General features: G+C 48.7%; 1 protein-coding gene and 1 long non-coding RNA gene across 3 annotated transcripts in view; one reads left to right on the top strand and one right to left on the bottom strand.

Annotated features, from left to right (window-relative positions):
- Positions 1 to 24786, bottom strand: part of LOC137434306 (EP300-interacting inhibitor of differentiation 3-like) — a 91154-nt gene that overhangs the window by 12996 nt on the left and 53372 nt on the right. For both annotated transcript variants that reach the window (XM_078785478.1, XM_078785479.1), the window contains 2 exons: positions 16873 to 16964; positions 16571 to 16619 (listed from right to left, as the gene is read on the bottom strand). In XM_078785478.1, the coding sequence (XP_078641604.1) occupies positions 16571 to 16619; positions 16873 to 16964 (141 nt within the window). The remainder of the gene's footprint in view (positions 1 to 16570; positions 16620 to 16872; positions 16965 to 24786) is intronic.
- On the top strand, positions 18398 to 22884 carry LOC144894018 (uncharacterized). Its single transcript, XR_013624699.1, has 2 exons — positions 18398 to 18525; positions 22840 to 22884. It is a non-coding gene; the product is annotated as an uncharacterized LOC144894018 (long non-coding RNA).

Genomic DNA, 24786 nt, shown 5'->3' with positions numbered 1-24786 from the left:
CTGGGCAGGAGATGCAAGTGATGGGAGAGGAGATCAGAAGAGGAGTGAGTGAGGAGGTCGGAGGAGTGCGCGAGGAGGTGAGGCACTGTAAGGAGCACATGGAGAAGGAGGTGAGAAAGGGGACTGTAAAGTTACAAGGGGGCATAGAGGACCTGACGCAGGAGGTGGAGCAGCTGACGGTGGGACAGACGGAGTTAGTGGAGCAGGTTCAAAGGAACACTGCGGGATTAGGAGGTTTAAAAGCGACACAGAAAGAACTAAAAGATGACTTGGTAGCGACGAAGAGGGAATGTCAGATGGTACGTGAGGGACTGACAACGAGGCTGGACGAGGTGATAGAGGTAATGGAGACGAAGGACCGGCAGGTGAGGACGCACATGGAAACGGTCAAGGTAGCCTTGGAGGACGAGCTTGAGGAGACGTACCGGGGAATAAAAGAGGTGAAGCAGAAATTAGAAGAAGTGGAAGAAGGGATGAGCGAAATTAAGAAGCGACGGAGAGGGGATAAGAAGGAGATAAAGGAGGAAGTAAAAGAATTGGTCCAAAGTCTGTGTTTGGATCGTGATGATGTGCTCATTAACTGGATGAGGGATTCGCAGGTGATGGAGGAGAAGCGAAGAGGAAGAGGACCCGGTGTAAGTGGTGACCAATATGGTCGTGCGTATGATGCGCCAGGTGATTTAAGAAGCTTGGGGGTCGAGATGGACCCGGGTGTTCGTGAGAGGCCGTTGGTGAAGTGTGCGACAGGTCTGGTGTGCGAAAAAGGAGGTGTGCGAGAAAGTCCGACTCTGGGGTGTGTGAGGAAAAAGTGCGTGCCAAGGAGTGAGGGTGCTGGCGAGAGCGAGTCGGTCGTAGCGCGTGTGCGAGGGAGCACATGGAAGCGCGGTGTGGTAAGTGTTACAGAGGGTGTGACGGGAGAGTGTGCGCAAGGGTGTGCGCGAGAAAGGTGTGTGACGGACAGGTGCATGGGGAAAGAGTGCGCTGTCAAAGGCAAGGAAGAATGCACACCTGTGGTGAGTGTTACAGAGGGTGTGACGGGAGAGTGTGCGCAAGGGTGTGCGCGAGAGAGGTGTGTAACGGACAGGTGCATGAGGAAAGAGTGCGCTGTCGGGAGTAAGGGCGAGTGCGTTGTCAAGAGTGGTGGTGAGAGGAGTAAGAGTGACACGGAGCGTGAGTTGGTTGTGACAGGTGAGAAAGGAAGCACACCTGGAATGGTAGAGCGTGAGTGGGAATGCACGCTGGAATTGGTAGTGAGGCACGTGGTTGGGTGTGCGAATGAGAGCACACCTGTGATTGTCACAGAGGAGGGGGCGCGAAGAGGTGTGTTGGTGAGGTGTGCGACCAACGAATGTGTGCCAAAGTGTTCGGTGGTCAGGTGTGTGACCAAGTCTGTGAGTGGAATGAGAGTACCTGGGTGTGTAAGGAAAGGTACGACGAGGAGCATGGAGACGGCTGGATGTGTGAGCAAGGAACGGGCTGCGGGGTGTAAGAATCCAGGTGAAGCATCGACGGTAACCAGGTTAGAGGTTAGGTCGACTTTTAGCCGAAGCGGGCCCTCGGTGCGTGCTGGGCCTCGCGTGGAACGGCCGCGTCCGTGCTCCACTAGGCGGAGCGGGCAGCCCGATAGAAAGGGTCGTCATGGCGACCACTTTTTGTTGAGGCATTCCGGCAGGTCGAGATCGAGCCATGGGATGGCTCCGTGCCGAGATGGTGCGTGGGATCTCGGCCCGGGTAAACCTCCTTCCCTGCACCGAATGCGGGACGTATCCAGCCGCTGGCACAGAACAACCCGCATTCATGGCTTGGCTTTACGAAGCCGGGCTTTGGACGGGAATTGGCGCACCGAGAGGCATTAGTGAGTAGACTGGGTGATGAGGTTAGTGTTTTGGCCCCGAAATTAGAGAAAAACAAAATTTGATTGGCAAAGGATTGGCAGTAGTGATTGGCAGATGATGGGCAGTGATTGGCAAATTTTTGATTTGTTGAAATTTGATGTGCAAAATTGGAAGTGAGCGATGGGCCCGGTGGGTAAGGGTGGCATCCCTGCCAACCTTCCCATGGGGGCAAAGGAGCAATAGATTATGGGGTGTATGGCAGTGAAAACTAGCCCGGGTGGGTTAGGTTATATTGATAGGGCCCTAGAAGATGACATTAGGTAACGTTAAGTTTAGTTAGTGACTGATACCTGTAGTGGGGACGCAGGTAGTTTAGTGTGGATGATAATGACGAGGGAGCGCAATAGTTTAAAGGGACGACTGGGAAGCGCAAGTTTTAGAAGGGAGTAGTTAGCTGAGATGATGCCGTGTGTGTGAGAATGGAACAGGTGTGATTGCACAGGTGTGCAACTGGACAGGTGTGTGGAGCAGTGTGTGAGTAATGAGTGTTGTGGATCAGCGCGAATGCGCTTGGGGAGAGAAGGGTGCAGGTGGCACCAGGTGTGAGAGCACAGGTGTGCAAGTACAGGTGTGTGGAGAGAGTTGGAGTAAGTGGTACGGAGTGGTGTGCATGGTGCGAAGGTGTGGATGGGGGAAGAGTGGACCCCTTTCACGAGTACCCGGGGCGGGTAGTGTAAGTGTTAGGTAGAGGGTATAGGTAAATTGTGGTTGGATATTGGCATTTGTGGTGCGGTTGCAGAATGGTATTGTGGATGGGTGCATTAGTGTTGTGGAAATGGCTGGGCGTGTAGCCTGTTAGTGTGTGTAGTTGGTTGGGCACTCCACCACTGTGAGGATGTCGGCCAGGTGAGGCCGCAGGTGGGCTCTGGGAGCCGGTAGTTGTGAGTGGGTGCCTGAGGATCCCGGGTATGGATCGGGTAGCCCAGTGCCAGAGAGGGCACCGAGTGGGGAGAGTGCCAGAGGGCCTTCCCCAGGTAGTTAGGTTAGGGTAAGGAGCAGGTAAGCTCGGAGGCAACTGCAGTGGTGGGGGTGTGCAGGTGGGTAGACCCGCTGGGAGAGGTACACGTCGCGGCCCAGAAATTGTGCGAGGGCACCGGGAGATGAATCGGGGGAGTGAGACCCCAAATTGAAAAGCACCACAGTTTGCTCAATGGGAATTGGTTTTTAGAACCCATAGTGTAAGAGGGCCAATGGTTTGGCCGGAGAAAGACCCCGGGTAGTGTAAAGTTGTTAAAGTCATTTAGGAAATAGTTAGGATTAATGAACCTGTCGCACCATACGCAGCCACTTACCTGTGGTGATGACGACTCCACACCTGTGTTTTCTTTGTTTTGTGTTGCAGGAAGTAAGGATTGCTGTTGGATTTGTGAGACGCATCACGACGTGGATGAGACATTGGGGTGATTCCATCTCTCCCTCCCTAGGAGGGACTGATGATGAATTGGTGATAGCAAATTATGATGTTGAGTTGGAGATGGCAAATTTTGATGAGAGTTGAAAATGGCAAATTTGATTGGTTAGGAGGGAGAGAAGACGAATTTGGTTTATGGGAGGAACGGGGAAGACAGTAGGGACGTTTGTTGATTTGTAAAATAGATGTTTATGGGTAGTGTTGTGTTGTGTGGATACAGTAAGGGGTAAGGGAGGGGCCATGTAGGTTACCTGGTGGGGGGGGGGGGGGGAGCGTACGGTAGGAACGTACCTGTCTCACCTGGTTCCCATGTGCCCCTAGTGTGCATTACCTAATGTTGCGTGCACTTTTGCGCCCTTACCACCTTACTCACTTGTCTTCTTCTTTTGTCTCCCACCTCCGAGGATCTGGCTTTGGGGTAGAGAGAGAGGAGAGAGAGGTGCTGGCTACGCAGTTGTGGGCCTGCACTTTCGCTGCTTGCTGCCTGGATCGATACACCATATGGACCGCAATGTTTGTGGCCACCCACAATGGACCGCAGTTCTTTTGCGGCCAAGCACCACCCATTGATGGACCTCTGGGTCAACGTGGCACCTATGCCAAACAGGTGAACCACTTATAGTTGGCCCCCTGACGGCCACAATACAGAAATGGACGCGGTTGGCGCCTTTCTTTATTTTTGAAGGAAGTAAGAAGGCCAAGTGCACCACAGGAAGGCAAGACCAGCGGCAGAACATCGGCCGGCTGCGACACCACACCATGATTACTAAACATTTTATTGGTGCACCGATTGGTGCTGGGGTGGTGCTTTTGGTGCTTGGATGGGGTGCTCTGCACATTATTAAAGGCCGTAAGGCCACAGAGCACTCGTGGGTTGGTGTATCGATATGCTGGCATGCGTGCTCTTCTATGCATAACATCTGCATGTGTTCCTCCAAAAACAGGTCCTGGATCGTAGTGTAAATATCAGCGTAGTCTTGTGTAAATAATGCTCCCTACCGGCTGTATGTTTAGTTTGCGAATTCTTTCCGCGATTCGGTTATCCTGTGGGTGTGTTTCTGAGAGGAGAAGGGTGCAACGTCGCAGGGGGACATATTTACTCATTTGTGAATATCTGTAAAACTGTCGCACTCAGGGTAGAGTTAATAGTAGAGGGAACTACATCTGAGTGCCACACTAAAATAGGTAAAAATTTATCGGGTCGGGACGCCCCGAGGGTAGAGAAGGGTGCAATGTTGCGGATATGGGACTTGGCCTCAATATCCGCTTGTAAATACTCCCCTATTTCCCCAATACTCCCCAACTATCCCCAATCCCCCATTCCCTAGTCCCATTGCCTGTAAATAACACTCTGTAGAACCGACCTTCCCCTTTTTCCCCCATTAAATGTCGTGCCCAGGTCCACCGCATCTCACGTAGACAACTTTCGGACATCTTGCTAGTTATTCTTAGTCTATGTCAGTTAAGGACTCGTTTCCATTAATTCTGACTCTTCGTTGCACCAGAATGTGATTATATGGCACCAGTAGTGAGTTTAGGACCTTCCCATACCTCCTCCCATCTTCTTCCCCAAACAACAACTACAACAACAACTACAACAACAACTACAACAACTACAACAACGGCGCGCGCGGGGAGTGTGCGTCCTCACTCTGGCTCGGTTAGCCGCCATTACCCATGCGCTCCACGGGGTTACCACGAAGGGGCTGGCTGTCAGCTCCTCGTCAAGGGCGGAGCCTGGTAACCCCCCCGCACCCAATAAGAAGGGCGGACCGATTCCATCTGGGGCGGAGCTAACGAGCCGAGGGCGTGTCACTCCCCGCCGGATATACGCAGCGACTTACCGGATGTGACGAGAGATGCGCCCCCAGCTTGGAAAAAGAGAAGTCACTACCTCCGAGCGCTGAGAGACCTCCTGCATCTTTTGGGCCGCGCTATCCTGTCCCTGAGCACAAGGTGCACCTTGTGCTGGCCATCGAATACCCGCTTTCCTTGCCATCAATCCCCGTGTGAGTCAGTTTTTGTCCTGTTTATCTGTGGTCTGTCGGGAATAAGATAAGTGTGTCTAAGTGCCTGCCTTTCTATGCTGTCCCTCTTGTAGTTGTAATCTGACCTTCCGCCCTAATATAACCTCCTCCGGAGGTCTTGAGAACTGAACCCTTGGTGTCGTGTCATTTTAATCCAGCCGTGTGTCCTTTCCTCAATTGATCTAGCGTAGCGCGATTAGTCAACGTTCGGGTGGAATCGGGTAAGTTTGTTAGGTCGCGGTCACCAACCGCTCGGTCTATAACATCTAGCCGCGATCAATAACAATATATATATATATATATATATATATATATATATATATATATATATATATATATATATATATATATGATATTGTTGCGGTTTTAGAACCCACACTTTTGTAAATAAATAATCACTTGTAAATATGACATTAACGGTTAAAGGTTGCACCCCGAGTTAGTCCACAAGCAACACGTAGGCCACCATAGGAACTCAGTTATTTCATTATTATGTGTTTTAGATAAGGCCGTGTTTCCAATCGTTGAATCTGCGTTGCGTCAATCAAATAAGGAGTAGGCCCTTTCATCCATTTTGCAACCTCCCTCTCCAAGCAACGCCATTACACGCCTCTGCCAGCAGCGGCAGCCTTCGCTGCGGCCCGTGAGCTCGCTCAAACGACGCCATAAGCCATGCAGTTAGGCCCGAGGAAAAAGGGGGCGGAACGCCAAGAACAAGGGGTGGCCTGTCAACCAGCCGTCAAAGGCGTGGCCGGTAAGCCCTCACCAGCCAACCAGGGCTGAGGGAATATCACAGGTGGGCGTGGCTTTATGAAGCGCGGAGTGATCTTGGCTCGCATGATATAAGCGCGAATGCAAAGCCCTTTCACGTACTTATTTCGGAAGACTTACGCGGTGTTGGAGGCGCGCACATTTGCAATGAACTTGTACGGACGTGTTGGAGGCGCGCGCATTGAAAGGACTTTGAGAGGGAGAGCGTTTGGCGCGAACGTACAGTTATTACGTACGAAGCATCCCAGTCCCCCCGCTATATGTAAGGTCCGGTCGCGTTCCAACGATACGCAGAGCTGCCTGCCGGGTTTTCGCCCGCTGAACCGGAGCCTGAACTGGAGCCTGGACCCCATTGCCTGGACGATCTACCTGGACCTTCCACCCTACCAGCTACAATCCCCGTGTGAGTGTGTATGTTTGTCTGGGGTCATAACTTAAGACTGTTTTTAAGACTGCCCTGTGTCCTGCTTCTTCTTCTTCCTCTCTTGTACATTCTTTCCTTTCCTTTTCGTTTTGTTTTGTAATAAATTCACCTGTTCTTTCTGGTTTCGTCTTAATCCCTTCGCTTTCGTCTTTTCTCAATTGAGTACCTGTGGCACGATTAGGAACCGCTACAATCGGGTCTAGTCATTTGTTAATAGCTCGGATCGCGGATTGCTATCCGCTCGGCATTTTCCATCACATCCGTGGTTCGAGCGGGAGTTATTTCCCTGCTTTACGGTCGGGTTAGTAAGTAGGTATTTGGGACTACTTTGACCAATGACCCTAGCTAATACCGACCGGAAGGAGCGTTATAACTTTGAAGGACTCGGGACGGCCAGCTAAAAAGACAAGGGGATTAACCCCCCCTTGATAAGGGGAGAGCCGACCCCCGAGATCCGTAGCAATTGGTGTCTGGGAGTGGGATTTGAAGCCCGAACCAAATTTTTTATCATCTGGACAAATTTGGTCAAAATTTCGAGCGGCCGAAATTTTATACAAGATCTAAATTAAATCGTGCCATGGATTATAATCAAGGCGATCGGATGCCAGTGGGGGAAAATGAGGAGCCAGAGGAAGGGTTAGAGTCAACCCAGGACCCCAGGGAAGAAGTGGGAGAGATGGAGGAGGAAAACGAAGAAGGTGTGGTAGCGGGGGTTGCAGGCGCGCAAAATGGCGGCGCCGCGCACATGGCGGCGGAGGCCGAGCCCGCGGTGGCGGCTGGGGCCGCTGTGCAAATGGGGTTTGACCTCAGATTATTCCTGACCCAACTGTGTGCCAAAATGGATAGAATGGGGGAGCAAATGGGCAACCAAATTGGGGGATTGAGTAAGGAGATGGGAGAAATGAGGGCCAATAGTGAGCAATTGGGAAGTCAAATTGGAGGGTTAGACGTCAAATTAGGGGGATTAGAGAACAAATTAGGGGCCCAATTGGAGGACGTGAGTAGCCAAATGAATGAAGGGATAATGGGGCTGGAAAACAGAATGGCTACCCAGGAGAACCAAATGGAAGGAATGGAGGATGGGTTGACAGGGTTTGGAAACAGAGTGGGTGGCCAGATAGAGCAGATTGGGAGAGACAGACCGCAGATCGGGCGGAAGGGTTGCGGGGGTACGCGATGAGGTAGCGCGGCTTGAGAAGCGCGGGGAAAGCGAGCCTGAGCAGAGCACAGCCGGGTGGACGGGTATAGAAACCGCGACCCGGGGTATGGGGAAGCCGGCGACCGCAGAATTAGAAAATTTGATTTTATTAGCACCAGCGGTCGTCGAGCTTAACAAGGAAAAAGAAATTAAAAGAGAAGCAATAGTGGAAATTGGGGCGGAAGAGACGGCAGACCTAGAAAAGCACTCGTGGAAGGAAGGAATGGAACTTGTGCAAAGTCCATGTTCACATCATGATGCCATACTTGCTAATCCTTATCAAGATTTGCAGGTGCGTGTGGAGAAGAAGATCCCGAAGGTAAGCCAGGCTGTATATGGCGCGAAAAGATTTGGCGCGAAAGGATTTTTCGCGCGCTTGGAATCCAGACGGCACCCGGGCGTTCGTGGAAGGTCCTTTGTGCGCTGTGTAAAAGTGAGATGTACGAGAGGAAATGGCGCGCGTGTGAGACAAAAGTGTGCGCCGGAGCGAGAGTGTGATACCGAGTGCGAGAGCACATCGGAGTGTATGTGTGATGAGTGCGGTACAGAGTCTGCGTTGGAAGAGAGGGGGATGGATGAGAAGAGTGTGCGAGGATGCACACCTGAGTTGGTTGTGGCGAGTGTGCGGGAGAGCACACCAGAGCGTGTTATTGGGTGTGCGACAGGAGATTGCACACCCGTGGGTAGGTGTGCGCTGAGTGGGTGTGCAACAGAGTGCACACCCGTGAGTGTTACGGAGTAGGTAACGGAGGAGAGGTGTGTAACAGAGGAGTGTGTGATGATGGGGTGTGCGAGTAGAATGGATGCGCAAGAATGTGCGCGAGAGGAATGCATGGAATGCATGGAGTGTATGGAGATGCCTGGATGTGCGAGTAAGAAAAGGAACGTGTGGTGTGAGCATGCGAGTGGAGCATCGACGCTGACCGGGGCAGCGGTTGGGCCGACGTATAGCCGACGCGAGCTCTCGGGGCGTGGTGCGCTTTGTGTGCTGCGGGGATCGTTGCCGCGTCACTCCTGCAAGGAGCGCCGTGCACGATTCGGGCCGGGCTCCGCCCTGTATGGTCGGTGCCGTGTCGTAGCGGCACGATTCCGGGGGAGAAGGGCCAGGTCGGTCCTTTGCCCCCTCGTGGGGGCGGTGTTCTGACCGGGTGAGGTTGGGTCATCGGGCCGGAGACCGGAAGGCTCCGCGCGCCAGGATGGACCCTGGAATCTCGGACCGAGTATGCCTCCTCCCCAGAATCGTAAATGCCGGACGGACCCAACCTACAGGAGACAGACCACCAGGATACATGGCTCGGTTTTTCAAAGCCGAGCTGTGACGAAAATGTATTACGGCGCACCGAGAGGCTCGAGAGTAGTGGACTGATGGAATAGCAACAGTGTTGAGAAATGGTATACGGTGTAGAGGAATGGTGGCTCTACCATCCCTCACATCGTATTCTTTGGGCAGAGGAGCTATAGATCTATGGGGTGGCAGTACAAACTAGCCCGGGAGGGTTAGGATAAATGTATAGGGACCTAGAGATGACCATAGGAGACTTGAGAGTTAAGTTGTGACTTTTGTACCTGTAGTGGGGACGTAGAGTAGAGTAGTTGGTTGATAACGACGAGGGAGTGCTTAGTATAAGGGATGATGGGGCGCACTCGTATTAGAAGGGAGTAGATAGCTTAAATGATGCTGTGTGTGTGAAGAAATTGTGTATGAGCAGGAGCTGGAGGTTTCGCATGAAATGAGGCATTACGTATGAAGTCCTTATAGTGCTGGTTAGCAAATGAGGCAATGCTCGAGAATGATGTGTGTGGAATAAATGGTCTGGAATGAATGGTGTGGAGTAGATGGAGTATGGATTGAGTGGGGTGGAGTGTATGGTGCGAAGGAGTGGATGGGGGAAGGATGGACCCCTTCACGAATACCAGGGGAGGGTAGTTTAAAAGTAGGTAGAGGGAGTAGGTAAATTTGGTTGGATATTGACATCTGTGGTGCTGAAAGTAGCAAAGTATTGCTTGATTGGTGCATGAGTAAAGTGGAATGGCTGGGCGTGTGGCCTGTTAGTGCGTATGGTTGGTTGAGCACGCCACCACTGGTAGTCTCTCGGCCAGGTGAGGCCGCAGATAGGCTCTGGGAGCCAGGTTAGAGTTGAGTAGAGTTCAGCGGGGCCCAAGGATCCTAGGGAGAGGACCCGGGTAGCCCAGTGCCAGAGTGGGCACTGAGGGGGTAAGCGCCAGGGAGGGCCTTCCCCAGTCAGGTAGGTTATGGTAGGGTGAAGGAGCTCGGCAAGCTTGGGTGGCGACGTTCAGTGGCGGAGATGCGCAGGTAAGTAGGACCTGCTAGGGGAGCCACACGACCCAGCCACGAAATTGTGCGAGGGCACAGGGAGAAAAATCGGGGGAGTGAGACCCCAAATTGGAGAATACCACAGACTGGTCAATGGGAATTTGGTTTTTAGAACCACATAGAGTAAAGATGGCCAATGGTTTCGCAGGGCAAGACCCCGGGTAGAGTTAAAGTGTTAATGTCATTTAGAAGGATAGATAGGAGAAAATCTCTTCGCACCATCCGCATCCGCTCACCGAGGTGAAAGACTCCACACCAGATTTTGTAAACGATTTTGGAGAATGAAAGATGCATCTTGACGTGGATTTGACATTGTTGTGATTCCATCTCTTCCTCCTTAGGAGGGATTGGTGACGAATATGGAATTAGAGGGGATGGGAAAGACAAGACGTTAGCAACGAATTGCAAATTGTGTAAATACAGGTAAGGGCAAGGGTAGGGTAGGTGACATGGGGGGTGACGTACGCTAGGGACGAGCTTTCTCAGCTCGCTCTCCCGCGCCCTTCATATCGCATTACTTTGTTTTGATGTGTACCCTCGCGCCCTTGCCCCGCTAATCTGCTTGTCCTTCCTTCCCCACTCATGGACCATGTTCTTTTGTGCCCGAGGGGAGTGTGCAGGTGCCGCAGTTGTGTGCCCGCACCCTTGCTGCCTCCTGCCTGCACTGATGCACCACATATGGACCACACGTTCTGTGGCCTGGCACCACATATGGACCACACGTTCTGTGGCCTGGCACCTCTGCTGGGACCGACCGTTGTTGCCAGCGGTGTCTGGTTTGCGGACCACTGTTTTATGTGGCATCCATGCCCAGCAGTGGACCACCTGAGTTGGCCCTGCTGGCCATACAAATAATAAAAAGCAGACGCGGTGTGTGCCCTTTTATTAATAAATAGTAACATCAAGCAAGAAGATCAAGGCACGATACATCGGCCCAGCAGAGAAGCAAGAAGACATCAGACATCCTTTATTATTTCTGAAATGTTTTTTATGTGCATTTATCATCCGGAATCTTGGAATCATCTTTGACCAAACCCTCTCCTTCGACAAATACACTAAACAGATCACAAAGACAGCCTTCTTCCACCTGAAAAACATCGCCCGTCTCCGTCCATCCCTCTCCTCTGTGGCTGCAGAAACCCTCATCCACGCCTTCATCACTTCCCGTCTGGACTACTGCAATAGCCTCCTTTATGGTTCACCCTCAACAATCACCAATAAACTCCAATACATTCAGAACTCCGCTGCCCGTCTACTCACCCATTCCCGGACCCGTGACCACATCACCCCCGTCCTTTACAAGCTTCACTGGCTCCCCATCTCCCAGAGAATCCAGTACAAAATCCTCCTCTTGACCTACAAAGCCCTCCATAACCTGGCCCCATCCTACCTGGCTGACCTCCTCTCCAGACACACTCCCACCCGCAACCTCCGCTCTGCTGGTACCAACCTCCTGACCACCCCCATCCGGACCAAATTTAGATCCTGGGGGGACAGGGCCTTCTCCATCGCTGCTCCCACCCTCTGGAACTCGCTACCTCACACCATCAGAGACTCCTCCTCACTCACCACATTCAAAACATCACTCAAGACCCACCTGTTCAACACTGCATTCAACATTTAACCCACAGCATCTAACCCCTGACTATCTCCTCTCCTTCTCCCTCCTTTGTGCTTTGAATATTTCCCTATTGATTCTTCTTTTTTTGCAATTGTCTTTATGTTTTGCTATGCGTTATGTTTTGCACTCTGTCAAAGCGTCTTTGGGCTTCCTGAAAAGCGCTATATAAAATAAATGCATTATTATTATTATTATTATTTAGGTGATGGTGCTTCTTTGGTGCTCTTTGTGCTTTTATGGTGCTTTTGGTGCATTTTGTTTATTATGGTGCATTTTATTGGGTACATATGGCGTATGGTGTATCGGTGCAGTGCATGGCAATGGCATTTTCCTGTTTTCAAACATCTCTTCTTTTCCCACAAAAGTCAGGTCCTGGGTTGCAGTTTGTAAATATAATTAGTGTTTTGTAAATAATGCTCCCCACCAGTTAAATGTGTAGTTTGAAGACCATTCTGTAATTCGGTGAATTGTGGGTGTGAGTCAGTTAGATATGATGCAACGCAGTAGGTGGGACATATTTAGTATTAAAACTGTCGCACTCAGGGTGAGGTTAAAAGTAGAGGGTAACCACACCTAAGTGTCACATTAATTTAAAAGATAGTTCCTTTTGTTTCGGCTCGGAACGAGCCTGGAAAAAGGGAGGGTGCAGTGTTGCGGTTTTAGAACCCACACTTTTGTAAATAAATAATCACTTGTAAATATGACATTAAAGGTTAAAGGTTGCACCCCCAGTTAGTCCACAAGCAACACGTAGGCCACCATAGGAACTCAGTTATTTCATTATTATGTGTTTTAGATAAGGCCGTGTTTCCAATAGTTGAATCTGCGTTGCGTCAATCAAATAAGGAGTAGGCCCTTTCGTCCATTTTGCAACCTCCCTCTCCAAGAAACGCCATTAAGCGCCTCTGCCAGCAGCGGCAGCATTCGCTGCTGCCCATGAGCTCGCTCAAACGACGCCATAAGCCATGCGGTTAGGCCCGAGGAAAAAGGGGGCGGCACGCCAAGAACAAGGTGTGGCCTGTCAACCAGCCGTCAAAGCCGTGGCCGGTAAGCCCTCACCAGCCAACCAGGGCTGAGGGAATATCACCGGCGGGCGTGGCTTTATGAAGTGCGGAGTGATCTTGGCTCGCATGATATAAGCGCGAACGCAAAGCCCTTTCACGGACTTATTTCGGAGGACTTACGCGGTGTTGGAGGCGCGCACATTTGCAAAGAACTTGCACGGACTTGTTGGAGGCGTGCGCATTGAAAGGACTTTGATAGGGAGAGCGTTTGGCGCGAACGTACAGTTATTACGTACGAAGCATCCCAGTCCCCCCGCTATATGTAAGGGTCCGGTCGCGTTCCAACGATACGCAGAGCTGCCTGGCGGGTTTTCGCCCGTTGAACCGGAGCCTGGACTGGAGCCTCAACTGGAGCCTGGACCCCATCGCCTGGACCATCTACCTGGACCTTCCACCCTACCAGCTACAATCCCCGTGTGAGTGTGTATGTTTGTCTGGGGTCATAAGTTAAGACTATTTTTAAGACTGCACTGTGTCCTGCTTCTTCTTCTTCCTTTCTTGTACATTCTTTCCTTTCCTCTTCTTTTTGTTTTGTAATAAATTCATCTGTTCTTTCTGGTTTCGTCTTAATCCCTTCGCTTTCGTCTTTTCTCAATTGAGTACCTGTGGCACGGTTAGGAACCACTACAATCGAGTCTAGTCATTTGTTAATAGCTCGGATCGCGGATTGCTATCCGCTCGGCATTTTCCATCACATCCGTGGTTCGAGCGTGAGTTATTTTCCTGCTTTACGGTCGGGTTAGTAAGTAGGTATTTTGGACTACTTTGACCAATGACCCTAGCTAATACCGACCGGAAGGAGCGTTATAACATCTAAGGACTCGGGACGGCCAGCTAAAGAGACAAGGGGATTAACCCCCCCTTGATAAGGGGAGAGCCGACCCCCGAGATCCGTAACAATATATATATTTATATATATATATATATATATATATATATATATATATATATATATATATATATATATATATATATATATATATATATATATATATATATATATATATATATCTATATATACATACATATATATATATATATATACATATATATACATATATATATATATATATATATATATATATATATATATATATATATATACATATATATACATATATATATATATATATATATATATATACATATATATACATATATATATATATATATATACATATATACAGTGGAACCTTGACTTACGAGTTTAATTCGTTCCGTGACCGAGCTCGTAACTCAAATTGCTCGTATCTCAAATCAAATTTCCCCATTGAAATGCATTGAAATGCTATTAATCCGTTCCAGCCCGCCAAAAACCACACCAATTTTTTTAAAAATATACAGAAAATATAAAAATATCTCGCGCTTTATATTTCACCTGTATGCAGCATACAAGTTGGCAGGATGGCCTGGACTGGAGGTACGCACACTTGACTCTAAAGTCTAAACTGTCCAGCCTGGGTTTGAATCCCGACCCAGCTATAACCTGTCATGGGTGAATCACAGGCAGGGTGATTCATCAATGTGTGTACCGCTAAACTGGGCGCCCCGTTTGCGTCCCATTAGTTGTTGGATGTTAAGGATCTCACCGTGTTTTCCACAAAGAGAAGGCGAGCTATCGCTGGCATTCTGAACAAGTTGTGGCCTGGCATGCTCTTCTCCTCTGTCGTTATCTACGTCCTCCTCGACACCTCGCTCATGTTTTTCGACGATTGCGTGTTTTATATCCAAGCACATCATCCTCTTCTTCTTCTCAGCACTGCACTTGCCACTCACTTTCTTAGGCCCCATGGTTAAAACTAAGAAATTTTCCGAAATAACCAAAATGCGGAAAAAAAAATGCAGCGCTGTACGACAGAGATACGTACTGTACGTGCACGGCAAGATAACCACGTGACCAGAACCCACCTGGCGGCGTGAACTCGAAATAACCAAAATGCGAAAAAAAAAATGCAGCGCTATACGACAGAGATACGTACTGTACGTGCACGGCAAGATAACCACGTGACCAGAACCCACCTGGCGGCGTGAACTCGAAATAACCAAAATGCGAAAAAAAAAATGCAGCGCTATACGACAGAGATACGTACTGTACGTGCACGGCAAGATAACCACGTGACCAGAACCCACCTGGCGGCGTGAACTCGAAATAACCAAAATGCAAAAAAAAAAAATGCAGCGCTATACGACAGAGATACGTACTGTACGTGCACGGCAAGATAACCACGTGACCAGAACCCACCTGGCGGCGTGAACTCGAAATAACCAAAATGCGAAAAAAAAAATGCAGCGCTATACGACAGAGATACGTACTGTACGTGCACGGCAAGATAACCACGTGACCGGGTGGCGAAAGCTCGTAACTCGGATCTCGGCTCGCATCTCAAAGCAATAAACCGCCCGAGCGACGGCTCGTATCTCGAAAAACTCGTAAGTTGGGGCACTCGTAAGTCAAGGTTCCACTGTATACATATATATATATATATATTCATTAAGGCTTGTAGTTTATTGTACATTTGCTGTACATAGTACATAAATATATTAATCACACATTGATTGCACTTTTTATTTTCAAAATAATGCATGGTCCTCGGAGTTGTCCGAGTGCCCACGAAGGCCTAGTTAACCATCCTGCAAGAAATTATCATGTTCAACTGGGGAGGAATCAATTATCAAGTGTGTAGCAAGGCTAGAAGTGTTTTGTGAAAACCTCGGCATGGTCTGCAATGTGGGAGATATTCATTGTAGGGAAGATTGGCCAAACGAAAAGGGTATTTATTGCCCAGCTATTAAGAGCATAAGCTAGCAGTTGTCAAATTTAGTATACTGGTACACCCACAGACTCCGGGAGGGGCAGGAAGGGTCATTCCTCTTTGGGGTAAGTAGATTACAGTCGATCTATGGGCGGGTCTCAAGAACATTGGGTGTGTGTTCATTTACCAAGTTTCTTGTGGAGAGATCACCAAGTGGTTTAAGCATTTGAGCAAGCACTCCATTCAAAACCATTAAGGAACGGCTGGCTTGGCAAGCGCTAGCTAGCTGCTTGGTAAAGGAGCACAACCCGAGCTTCTCCCTTTGTTTCGTATGAAACAGCAGGTGCGAGTTTCAAAAGTTCGCTACGAAAAATGCCACGGTAGTGGCAGAAAGGGCCATGTTATTAACCCAACATTTGTGGGTCATATAGAGTACAGTAGCTCTTCGCTCAGTTTTGTAAGTAAATCTTACTTCACGGATGTCGAGATTCCTCCAAATTTCTTCATTTAGTGTTATAAAGAGCATTAGCGACTGTTTAAAAAGCTAAGCTTACGTGTTTGTGGTTTGTTATATTTTTACTTCCTGTAGAAGCCGTTGCTCCCACAGAAACACCATGATAACTATAAGCTATTTATACACGTTATCACTGCAGGAAAAACGCCTTGGGGAAGTGGGACAGACGCATCCTGGGGAGATGCTTAGAAGGAAGTGCCACATGGAGGTTCTGACCGTACAAGGCGGGCTACCCTACAGCCACAGTCACTCAAGGTGGCAATGACGAGGGATGTCAAGCTGTCATCCTTCTCTTGTGGTTTGAAAATCCAGTTATCAGACCTCCAGAGACGTAACGAATTGTCAAGAAAATGTTAGTTGCTAGCAAGGGGCCACAAGCCATGTGGACTATCTTGTATACAACTTTTTGGATGTGTAATTTGTGTGCTACCCTCTGAATGGTAAGATGTCACACTGATAAAAGATAATCCCCCATCAAAATAAGAAATCCATAAAAAGAATGACTTTGCACAGTCGCTCATAAACATAAAAGTCCAACTTTTTTGCCAATTGCATACCAATGCGCAGCATCCCTTGTTCACCACATTCAATGCTGACAAGTCCATCCTGAAAATAACAACAAAAACCAGTCTCAAATAAAACGCAACAGTCAAAATAAAATAATTTCTTAAAGGCACACCACCCTCCTCTCTATCCAAATTCTGTTCTGCCAATCTAGATGATTGATGGCAGGGATAACTTTGACAAGGAGCTGCAAAACGTATGGCAGGCAGGAAAAGTAAGATATAGGCATATAAATGCAGTACGATCAAAATGATGTTTAAACATATCAACATTTGTACATGCAATTCCGTCTCACCTTAACAAGAAATGAGAGATGAAACATGTTTTCAATTGTTCGGGAAAAAGAATTTGGATCGATGACGAACTCGTACAGCCCAAGGGGTGCATCTTCCGTGAAAAGGACAATAATCACACAAGATAACTGAATTACAAATAATATCCGTCAAATGGTTTAAGGAGAAGTTTATGCAGCGATCCATTTCCATCAAGCATAAAAATAAGGCAGCTTTTGGTGTATGAAGCAATTCGGAAATGTAACGAACTCGACTATTCATGGCCTAGGCCTCAGAGGTATGCACACTCGACTCTAAGCTGTCTAGCCTGGGTTTGCATCTTGGCCCAGCTATGAACTGTCATCCCGGTGTTTCATCAATGTGTCCCTAATATGGAGGTTAAATTGGGCCTCCCACCTCCCAACATTAGTTGGTGGACGTTAAAGATCCCATAGTGTCCTTCAGGAAGAGTAGGTGAGCTATCTCCGGCACCATTCAAATTCCAAATTTCTGCCCTAAATTCAGTCGTCAGATGTCAGACTTGGCCAGCTGGTTCACGAAAGACTTGGGCCAAGCTTCTTCCCCCAGCCAACCACAATAACGAGGGAAAAATTGTGGATCGTAAATAAGAATGAACCCAATCACTTCATTCAACACACATTTTTGAACCTTAGACAACTGCATGGTAAACATTGGAGTATAGCCCTCAATGTGCAGTATACGTGATTGTCCCATTCTGCATTTGGAATATGGACAGGTTTGCCCACTTGCCTATAACAAGAGCACAATGTGGGTTTCAGAAGAGACAAACGGATTGTTTTAACCACACTCAGTGGTGTAATGGTTAGATCATCCACTCAGTCTAAGACGTTGGAGGTTCGAACCCTGGCCAAATTATAGCAAAAACTAAAAATGGTACGTGCTGCCCCTTGCTTCAAGTTCAAGCATAGAGCACGGACAAACAATAATCTCGTAACATAAGCGCAGGCTTTGATGGGCCGAATGACCTCCTCATGCATCAAAGTCAATTGTAAGGGAACTCGTGTTTTATTTATTTTTGCAAGTCGACATTACTGGGAACAAGTAACAATGCGAGTGACGAATGATCAGTTCAAGTAAAAATTCTGTATATTTAGCTCCAACCAAATATCCATGTAATGAAATTGTGTCTAAGTTGAACCAAGGTGCTATGCTGCCTTCGACCACTGAGAGGCTTCCATAAGAACTCGGACGGACATCGCTCCGACACATTCCTGTGACATTTATTCTGTGTGGTAGTGCATACTCGAATGGTGCATATTGCTAGATGCTCCAGGCTTGCTTGCACTAAATTGCTAATCCATTGTTACTTCTATGATTATGGTATATTGGTATACTGATACAATGCTTGTGATTTCTTACAGGTGTTGCTAGAGATCGAAACTGAATTAAACCTACTATTGGGACAATGTTGTAGATCTGGTTTTTACAACAATTAATTCAGTTTCCTCTCTTCGTGCTGAATGAGACCAACATGGCTCATAAGCTGATCCAAGTTCCAGTTTTCTGCGCGGACCCCCAAGCGCCGGACGCATCCGCTCAATTGCTTGCTACACTGGTTGAAGCTCCTGACTAATCATCTGAATTCGCAGGAGGGAATCACCGCTGACACGAAGCTTGCGGTGTTGCAATCCAAGGTGAATCATACTGTGTACATGTCCATTACACAGTGCGCTACGTACGATACTGCTATGGCCGAGCTGAAACGTATTTACATCAAAACACAAAGCGCGGTCTACACCCGACATTTGCTTGTGTCTCGACGACAAGAGCCCACGGAGACTATAGACCAATTCGCTCAAGACCTCCGACGATTATTGAAGGACTGTACCACTGAGGTACGCACCCATGCACAAGTCTGGGATGACCTTGCTCGCGATGCTTTTGTCTCAGGCATTAGATCGCAGGTCGTCAGACAAAGACTACTCGAACAAGACGACTTGACCCTAGAAACAGCCCTTCGGTTATCTCACGTGTACACCGAAGCACAGGTACAAGCCGACTCGTATGAACGCCCATACGTCACTGCAGGGATATCCTGACAGACACGACCGGAGAGAGCTTCCGCCGAACTAGAGGATGCTGCATCCTCGCCGGAATTGGAGGCACCTGATGCGCTCGAGGACCCCGACCCGAGTTTGACAGCGGCCGCTGCTGCTGGACCCAAGCCAGGAAATAACGCTAAGTGCTATTTCTGCGGGAACCGGAACCGTCTCAGGTCAGTTTGTCCGGCTAAGGAGGCGAAGTGTCATTTATGTTCGAAGACGGGTCACTTTGCAAAAGTTTGTCGTTCGTCGCGAGGCGGGCGAGCTCGCTTGATGCTGAATGTGCTTATCTCCGTGCCCGTGGAACAAATGGCGCCTCACCCGGCCTTGATTGGAATCGCCCCTCTCCGTGGGCCCCGAACTGAGAGGTCGACCATGATGAGACTTGCCGCGTCGACTAAACAATTCGCGCAATCACAGCGGTACGCGGCACGATTGTCCTTGACAGGAATTCTTTCGACGCCCAGCCCACTTCCGGGTTTGGCTCCCCGATCTGCGTACGCTGGCTTCGAATCTCCGCGCGTGGCGCGAGCGCCCTCTGGTGGCGGCACGACCGACCTACGATCCACTTTGACCACACGAAAGCTGGGATCTCCGCGCGTGGCACGAGCGCCCTCCGGTGGCGGCACGACTGGCCTACAAGCGACTTCAACTGCACGAAAGACATTAGCTGGCGTCGGATCCACACGTGAGGCTTGAGCGCCTCCTCTCGACAACTCGACATCTGCAGGGCCACCTGGCCTGTCCCGCGCTATTATCCCACTCATGATTGAAGGAATTTTTGCAAATGCTTTAATTGACACCGGATCCACTGATAGTTATGTCGATTTTCGACTTGTTCAGAAGCATGGCTGGCCGATTCTCGGAACAAAATGCAGAATCTTCATGGCTTCTCAAGGGCTATGGCTTAGCACGAAGGGGGAATGTCGACTGAAGCTTGTAATTAAGGGTCGAATGTTTCCGGATGTGCATTTAATGGTCTTACCAGCATTATGTGCAGAAGTTTTGCGAGGACATGATTTTCTCTGGCGACATGGGCGTTTGGAAATGGAATTTGGTGGTACTGACACTCTTGCTGTGTGTGCTCTTGCAGGGATAGAAATTGAACCACTGTCGCTGTTTCCCAATATGACTACTGACTGTACTCCGGTGGCTGTTAAATCGCGACGCTACTCACGGGCTGACACGCAATTCATTGCTGAAGAGACTGCGCAGCTGTTAAAGGAAGGTATTATAGAACCTAGTCGGTCCCCTTGGCGGGCCCAAGTTTTGGTGGTTCGAACAGAATCGCACCGCAAACGCATGGTAATCGACTATTCGCAGACGATTAATCGGTTTACCCAATTGGACGCCTACCCGCTCCCGGGAATGGATTCTCTGGTACGGCAGGTGGCACAATATTCGGTATACAGCACTCTCGATCTACGTAGTGCGTATCATCAGATTCCAATCTCTGAGGCAGATCGCATCTACACTGCGTTTGAATCCGGACAGAGGTTGTACCAGTTCATCCGGCTGCCTTTCAGGGTCACGAATGGGGTAGCGTGCTTCCAAAGGGCTATGGACGACCTCATCGCTAAGGAGAATTTAACCAATGTCTTTGTTTATCTGGATAATCTCACGGTTTGTGGGTACGACAAAGAACATCATGATGCTAATCTGAAGCACTTCCTCGAGGTTGCGCACAAGTATCGCCTGACTATGAACGAGGCTAAATGTCGCTATTCTGCTCGAACGATAGATCTCCTGGGGTACACCGTGACCCACGGCTCTATTGCTCCGGATAAGGAGCGTCTGCGACCCTTGCTCGACATGGCCCAGCCCTGCGATCGAGCTTCTTTGAAGCGTGCTCTCGGGCTGTTTGCTCATTACTCTAAGTGGGTTCAAAATTTTTCCGAGAAACTCCGCCCACTTGTCGATTGCGATGCGTTCCCCATGAGTGGCGCTGTTAAGGCTGCTTTCCATGGCCTGAAGTCCGACATTGCTGGTGCCGCTGTGTCGACGATAGACGAAAACAAGTCCTTTGTTTTGGAAAGCGATGCTTCGGATCACGCGATAGCTGCTACACTCTCTCAAAGGGGAAGGGGGGTTGGAGGGGGGGGGGGGGGTGGCCTGCGGCTTTCGTTTCAAGGACTCTCTCCTCCGGGGAGCGAAGACACTCGTCTGTTGAAAAGGAGGTGAACGCCATCATTGAGTCTATCAGGTGCTGGCGGCCATATTTGCTTGGGAAATGTTTTGAGATCATTACGGACCAACAAAGTGTTGCCTTTATGTACGACACGCAACATGCTCAACGCATTAAGAATGAGAAAATCACTCGCTGGCGGATTGAACTAGCCGATTTCTGTTACAAAATCAAATATCGCCCGGGGAGGGATAACCTCGTTGCAGATGCTTTGTCACGGCCTGCGGTGTGTGCGGGTCTCACCCCCTTTGAGGATCTGCGCATCCTTCATGACACCTTGTGCCATCCCGGTGTGACGCGTTTCGCTCATTATGTGCGCAGTCGAAACTTTCCCTATTCCGTTGAGGATATACGTCGGCTCTGTCGCACCTGTTCCGTATGCGCTGAACTTACACCTCGCTTCTACAATCCTCCGATGGGTACGCTGGTCCGGGCCACTCGGCCGTGGGAGAGATTGGCAATGGACTTCAAAGGACCACTGCCGGCTTCACCGGCTTCGAGTAGTTCTTGTTATTTACTCACGATCATTGATGAGTTCTCCAGATTCCCTTTCGCTTTCCCGTGCAGCGATATGTCTGCGGCTACGGTTATCCGATGTCTGCAGAACTTGTTTTCTATGTTTGGCAATCCGGCCTTTGTGCACACTGATCGAGGTGCGGTGTTCTTATCCCAAGATGCGAGACACTTCTTGCTCCAACATAATATCGCTTCTAGCTATACTACTCCGTACAGGCCTCAGGCGAACGGACAGGTGGGACGATTTAATGGCATCATATGGAGAGCCATTACTCCGAGCCTGAAGTCCCGCGGACTAGGGCTGGACCGATGGGCTTGGTCGCTACCTTGGGCGTTAAGTTCGATCAGGACTTTACTGTGCACCGCTACTAATCAAACTCCCCACGACCGTATGTTTCGCAACCCGCGTCGATTGGGCAGTACCCGTCCTCTGCCGGGCTGGCTTGCTGAGCCCGGACCGGCCTTCCTCAAACGCGCGGTTCGCACAAGTAAATACGACCCTCTCGTTGACAAAGTGCATGTTCTCCAAACCAATCCCGAGCACGCTCGTGTACTGTTGCCCAATGGACGGGAGTCTACAATCTCAGTGCGCCATCTTGCGCCATCTTGCGCCATGTGGGGATACTGACGAGCCGGCTTACGGTATAGTCGATCCGACAATGGAAAATCTACCGGCTACTCCATCACCACATGCACCCGATCCGTATGGCTTTGTGGGGCCACCGCTGTCACCCGATTTAGGCGGACATTCCGATGCGGGGGATTCCGGCCTCGGGGATGTGGTACCAGGTGTCTATCGGACACGCGCCGGGAGAGAAATTTGCCGCCCCGACCGCTATGGTTGGACTGATTGACAAAGACTGACAACTGCTGCTCATTGATATTACTCTGCTGCTAACTGATGATATGTGCTGCTAGCTTGATTCCTACCAAGCGGAAGTGTAGTTTTAACGGCGGGGAGAATGTAATGAAATTGTGTCTAAGTTGAACCCTGGTGCTATGCTGCCTTCGACCACTGAGAGACTTCCATAAGAACTCGGACGAACATCGCTCCGACACATTCCTGTGACATTTATTCTGTGTGGTAGTGCATACTCGAATGATGCGTATTGCTAGATGTTCCAGGCTTGCTTGCACTAAATTGCTAATCCATTGTTACTTCTATGATTATGGTATACTGATACAATGCTTGTGATTTCTTACAGGTGTTGCTCGAGATCGAAATTGAATTAAACTTACTATTGGGACAATGTTGTAGATCTGGTTTTTACAACAATCCACATCATATATGAATGTTTTGGAGTTCATAAAGCTCTTATTTATTTGAGTAGACCGCACAATTTCTGTAACTGCAGTAGTTTTAAAGATGGAAAGAATAACCCAATATTTTGGTTTTGCAATTTGCAAAGAAAAAGGTGATAATAATGTTGTTAAACGGACAAGAACAACAAATGCCCCACAAACAAAGAGGAGGTGAAACACCCTAGATGAGTTTAAATGTGTTCTGTCCATTTTAGCATCGGATAGAAAAAATTAACTGGAACGGCACTCGGTAGAGCATAAACCTCCACCAGGCTGAACAGTTTACGTTTTGTATCCGCTGATAGGCCGGATCTGAATTCGGACCTGAACCAAATTCTAATCGGCTTGTTCTCGTCACCTAACTTGTCACTCCATCTAGTTTTGTCATTATCCGTCCACAAGTTTTTTGAAATATCAGGCTTTATATCGTTTTTGGCCCGATCACTCATTGGTGAAGAAGCACTTGAAAATAAAAAAATTCTCGTATCCAGATCCATATTCAGATCTTCACCAAAATATAATCATTTCGTCCTTGTCACACACCCAACCTCTCCACCAAATTTCGTCTGAATCCTTAAACAACAATAACTTTTTGAGACATCCTGTCCACAGACAGACAAACAAACAGACAGGGGTGAAAACAACCTCTGCCCAACTTCGGTGGCAGAGGTAAAGATAAGAAGGAGAACGGCAGGAGCTACAACATTCTACTGAGATCTCGCGAGATCTTGGAGACGGCGGCAGGGATTTTCGAAGCTCCACACGGTCTCCACGTTTTCAAAGTTAAGTCTGTTCACAATTGTATTTTGTCGAAACTGTATTTATCTTTCGGGGTGTGAAGTTGTAGTGTGCACCTTGGAAGTTTCTCGGTGTTTATCTTTCATAAATTAATCGTCTGTTTGCCGCGTCGCGAGCAAGGCCTTTGCCGCGTCGCGAGCGATTTGAAATCGAAGTTAAGTAATTGTTCCCATTTCTATTTTCGTTATAACTGTATTTATTTTATGGTGTGTGTACGTATATTGTGTCCCGAGGAGGATTTTCGGTGCAAATCTTTCATACCTGTATTGAAAATCGTGTTAATTCGTGTCGTGTCTTGAGGCCTTGTACAGTGTACAACCTTGAGGCTTTGTTTTTCTCTCAGCGGTCCGTCGTTTGTGCTCCAATAACTTTCGTTCTCTGTTTTCCCAGTCTTTTCACCCCATAGCCTACTTCCTTGTGTAAATGTCAACTAAAAAAAAAAAAAAACAAACAAAAAAAACAACATTTCCTTCTCTGTTCTCATTCGTTTATTCATTCTTATTCGTTCGTTCATTCTTCGACCACGTGTTTCTCCCCCATTTCCCCAGATAGTTTTCACTGTTATTAACCTTCAATGTTTACACTTTCCCATCAAGTTCTGTATTCCGTCATATATTATAACACCTTTTTCTTCTTCTTCTTTAAAAGGCTGCTTTCGACTTGCTCACCAAATCTATTCATCCCAAAAAAAAAATTCCATCTCCTATAGTGCCTTTTTTCGACATTCCCTAAACTCTCCTGCACTCCATCCTCCCTCCAGCATCCTTAAACGTATTCTTAACTCGAAGGTCACAAGAAACTCATTTTGCAATAAATGTTCGTTTCCCATTAATCGTACACTTTCAAAAATCCAATCTCACTCCTGCCCTCCAAATCTTCCCCATAACCCCTCCCCTCCAAATCTTCCCCATCACCCCTCCCCTCCAAATCTTCCCCATCACCCATCCCTTTCAAATCTTCCCCCTTTCCCCTCCCCTCCTAATCCTCCCCATCACCCATCCCTTTCAAATCTCCCCCCTTGCCCCCTCCCTCCTAAACTACCCCCTCACCCC

Source organism: Myxine glutinosa, chromosome 10 (genome assembly GCF_964187855.1).
Source record: "Myxine glutinosa chromosome 10, kmMyxGlut1.1, whole genome shotgun sequence".
Taxonomy (NCBI): Eukaryota; Metazoa; Chordata; class Myxini; order Myxiniformes; family Myxinidae; genus Myxine; species Myxine glutinosa.
The sequence above is the reverse complement of the archived record's forward strand: the minus strand, read 5'-3'. Positions and strand labels throughout refer to the sequence as shown.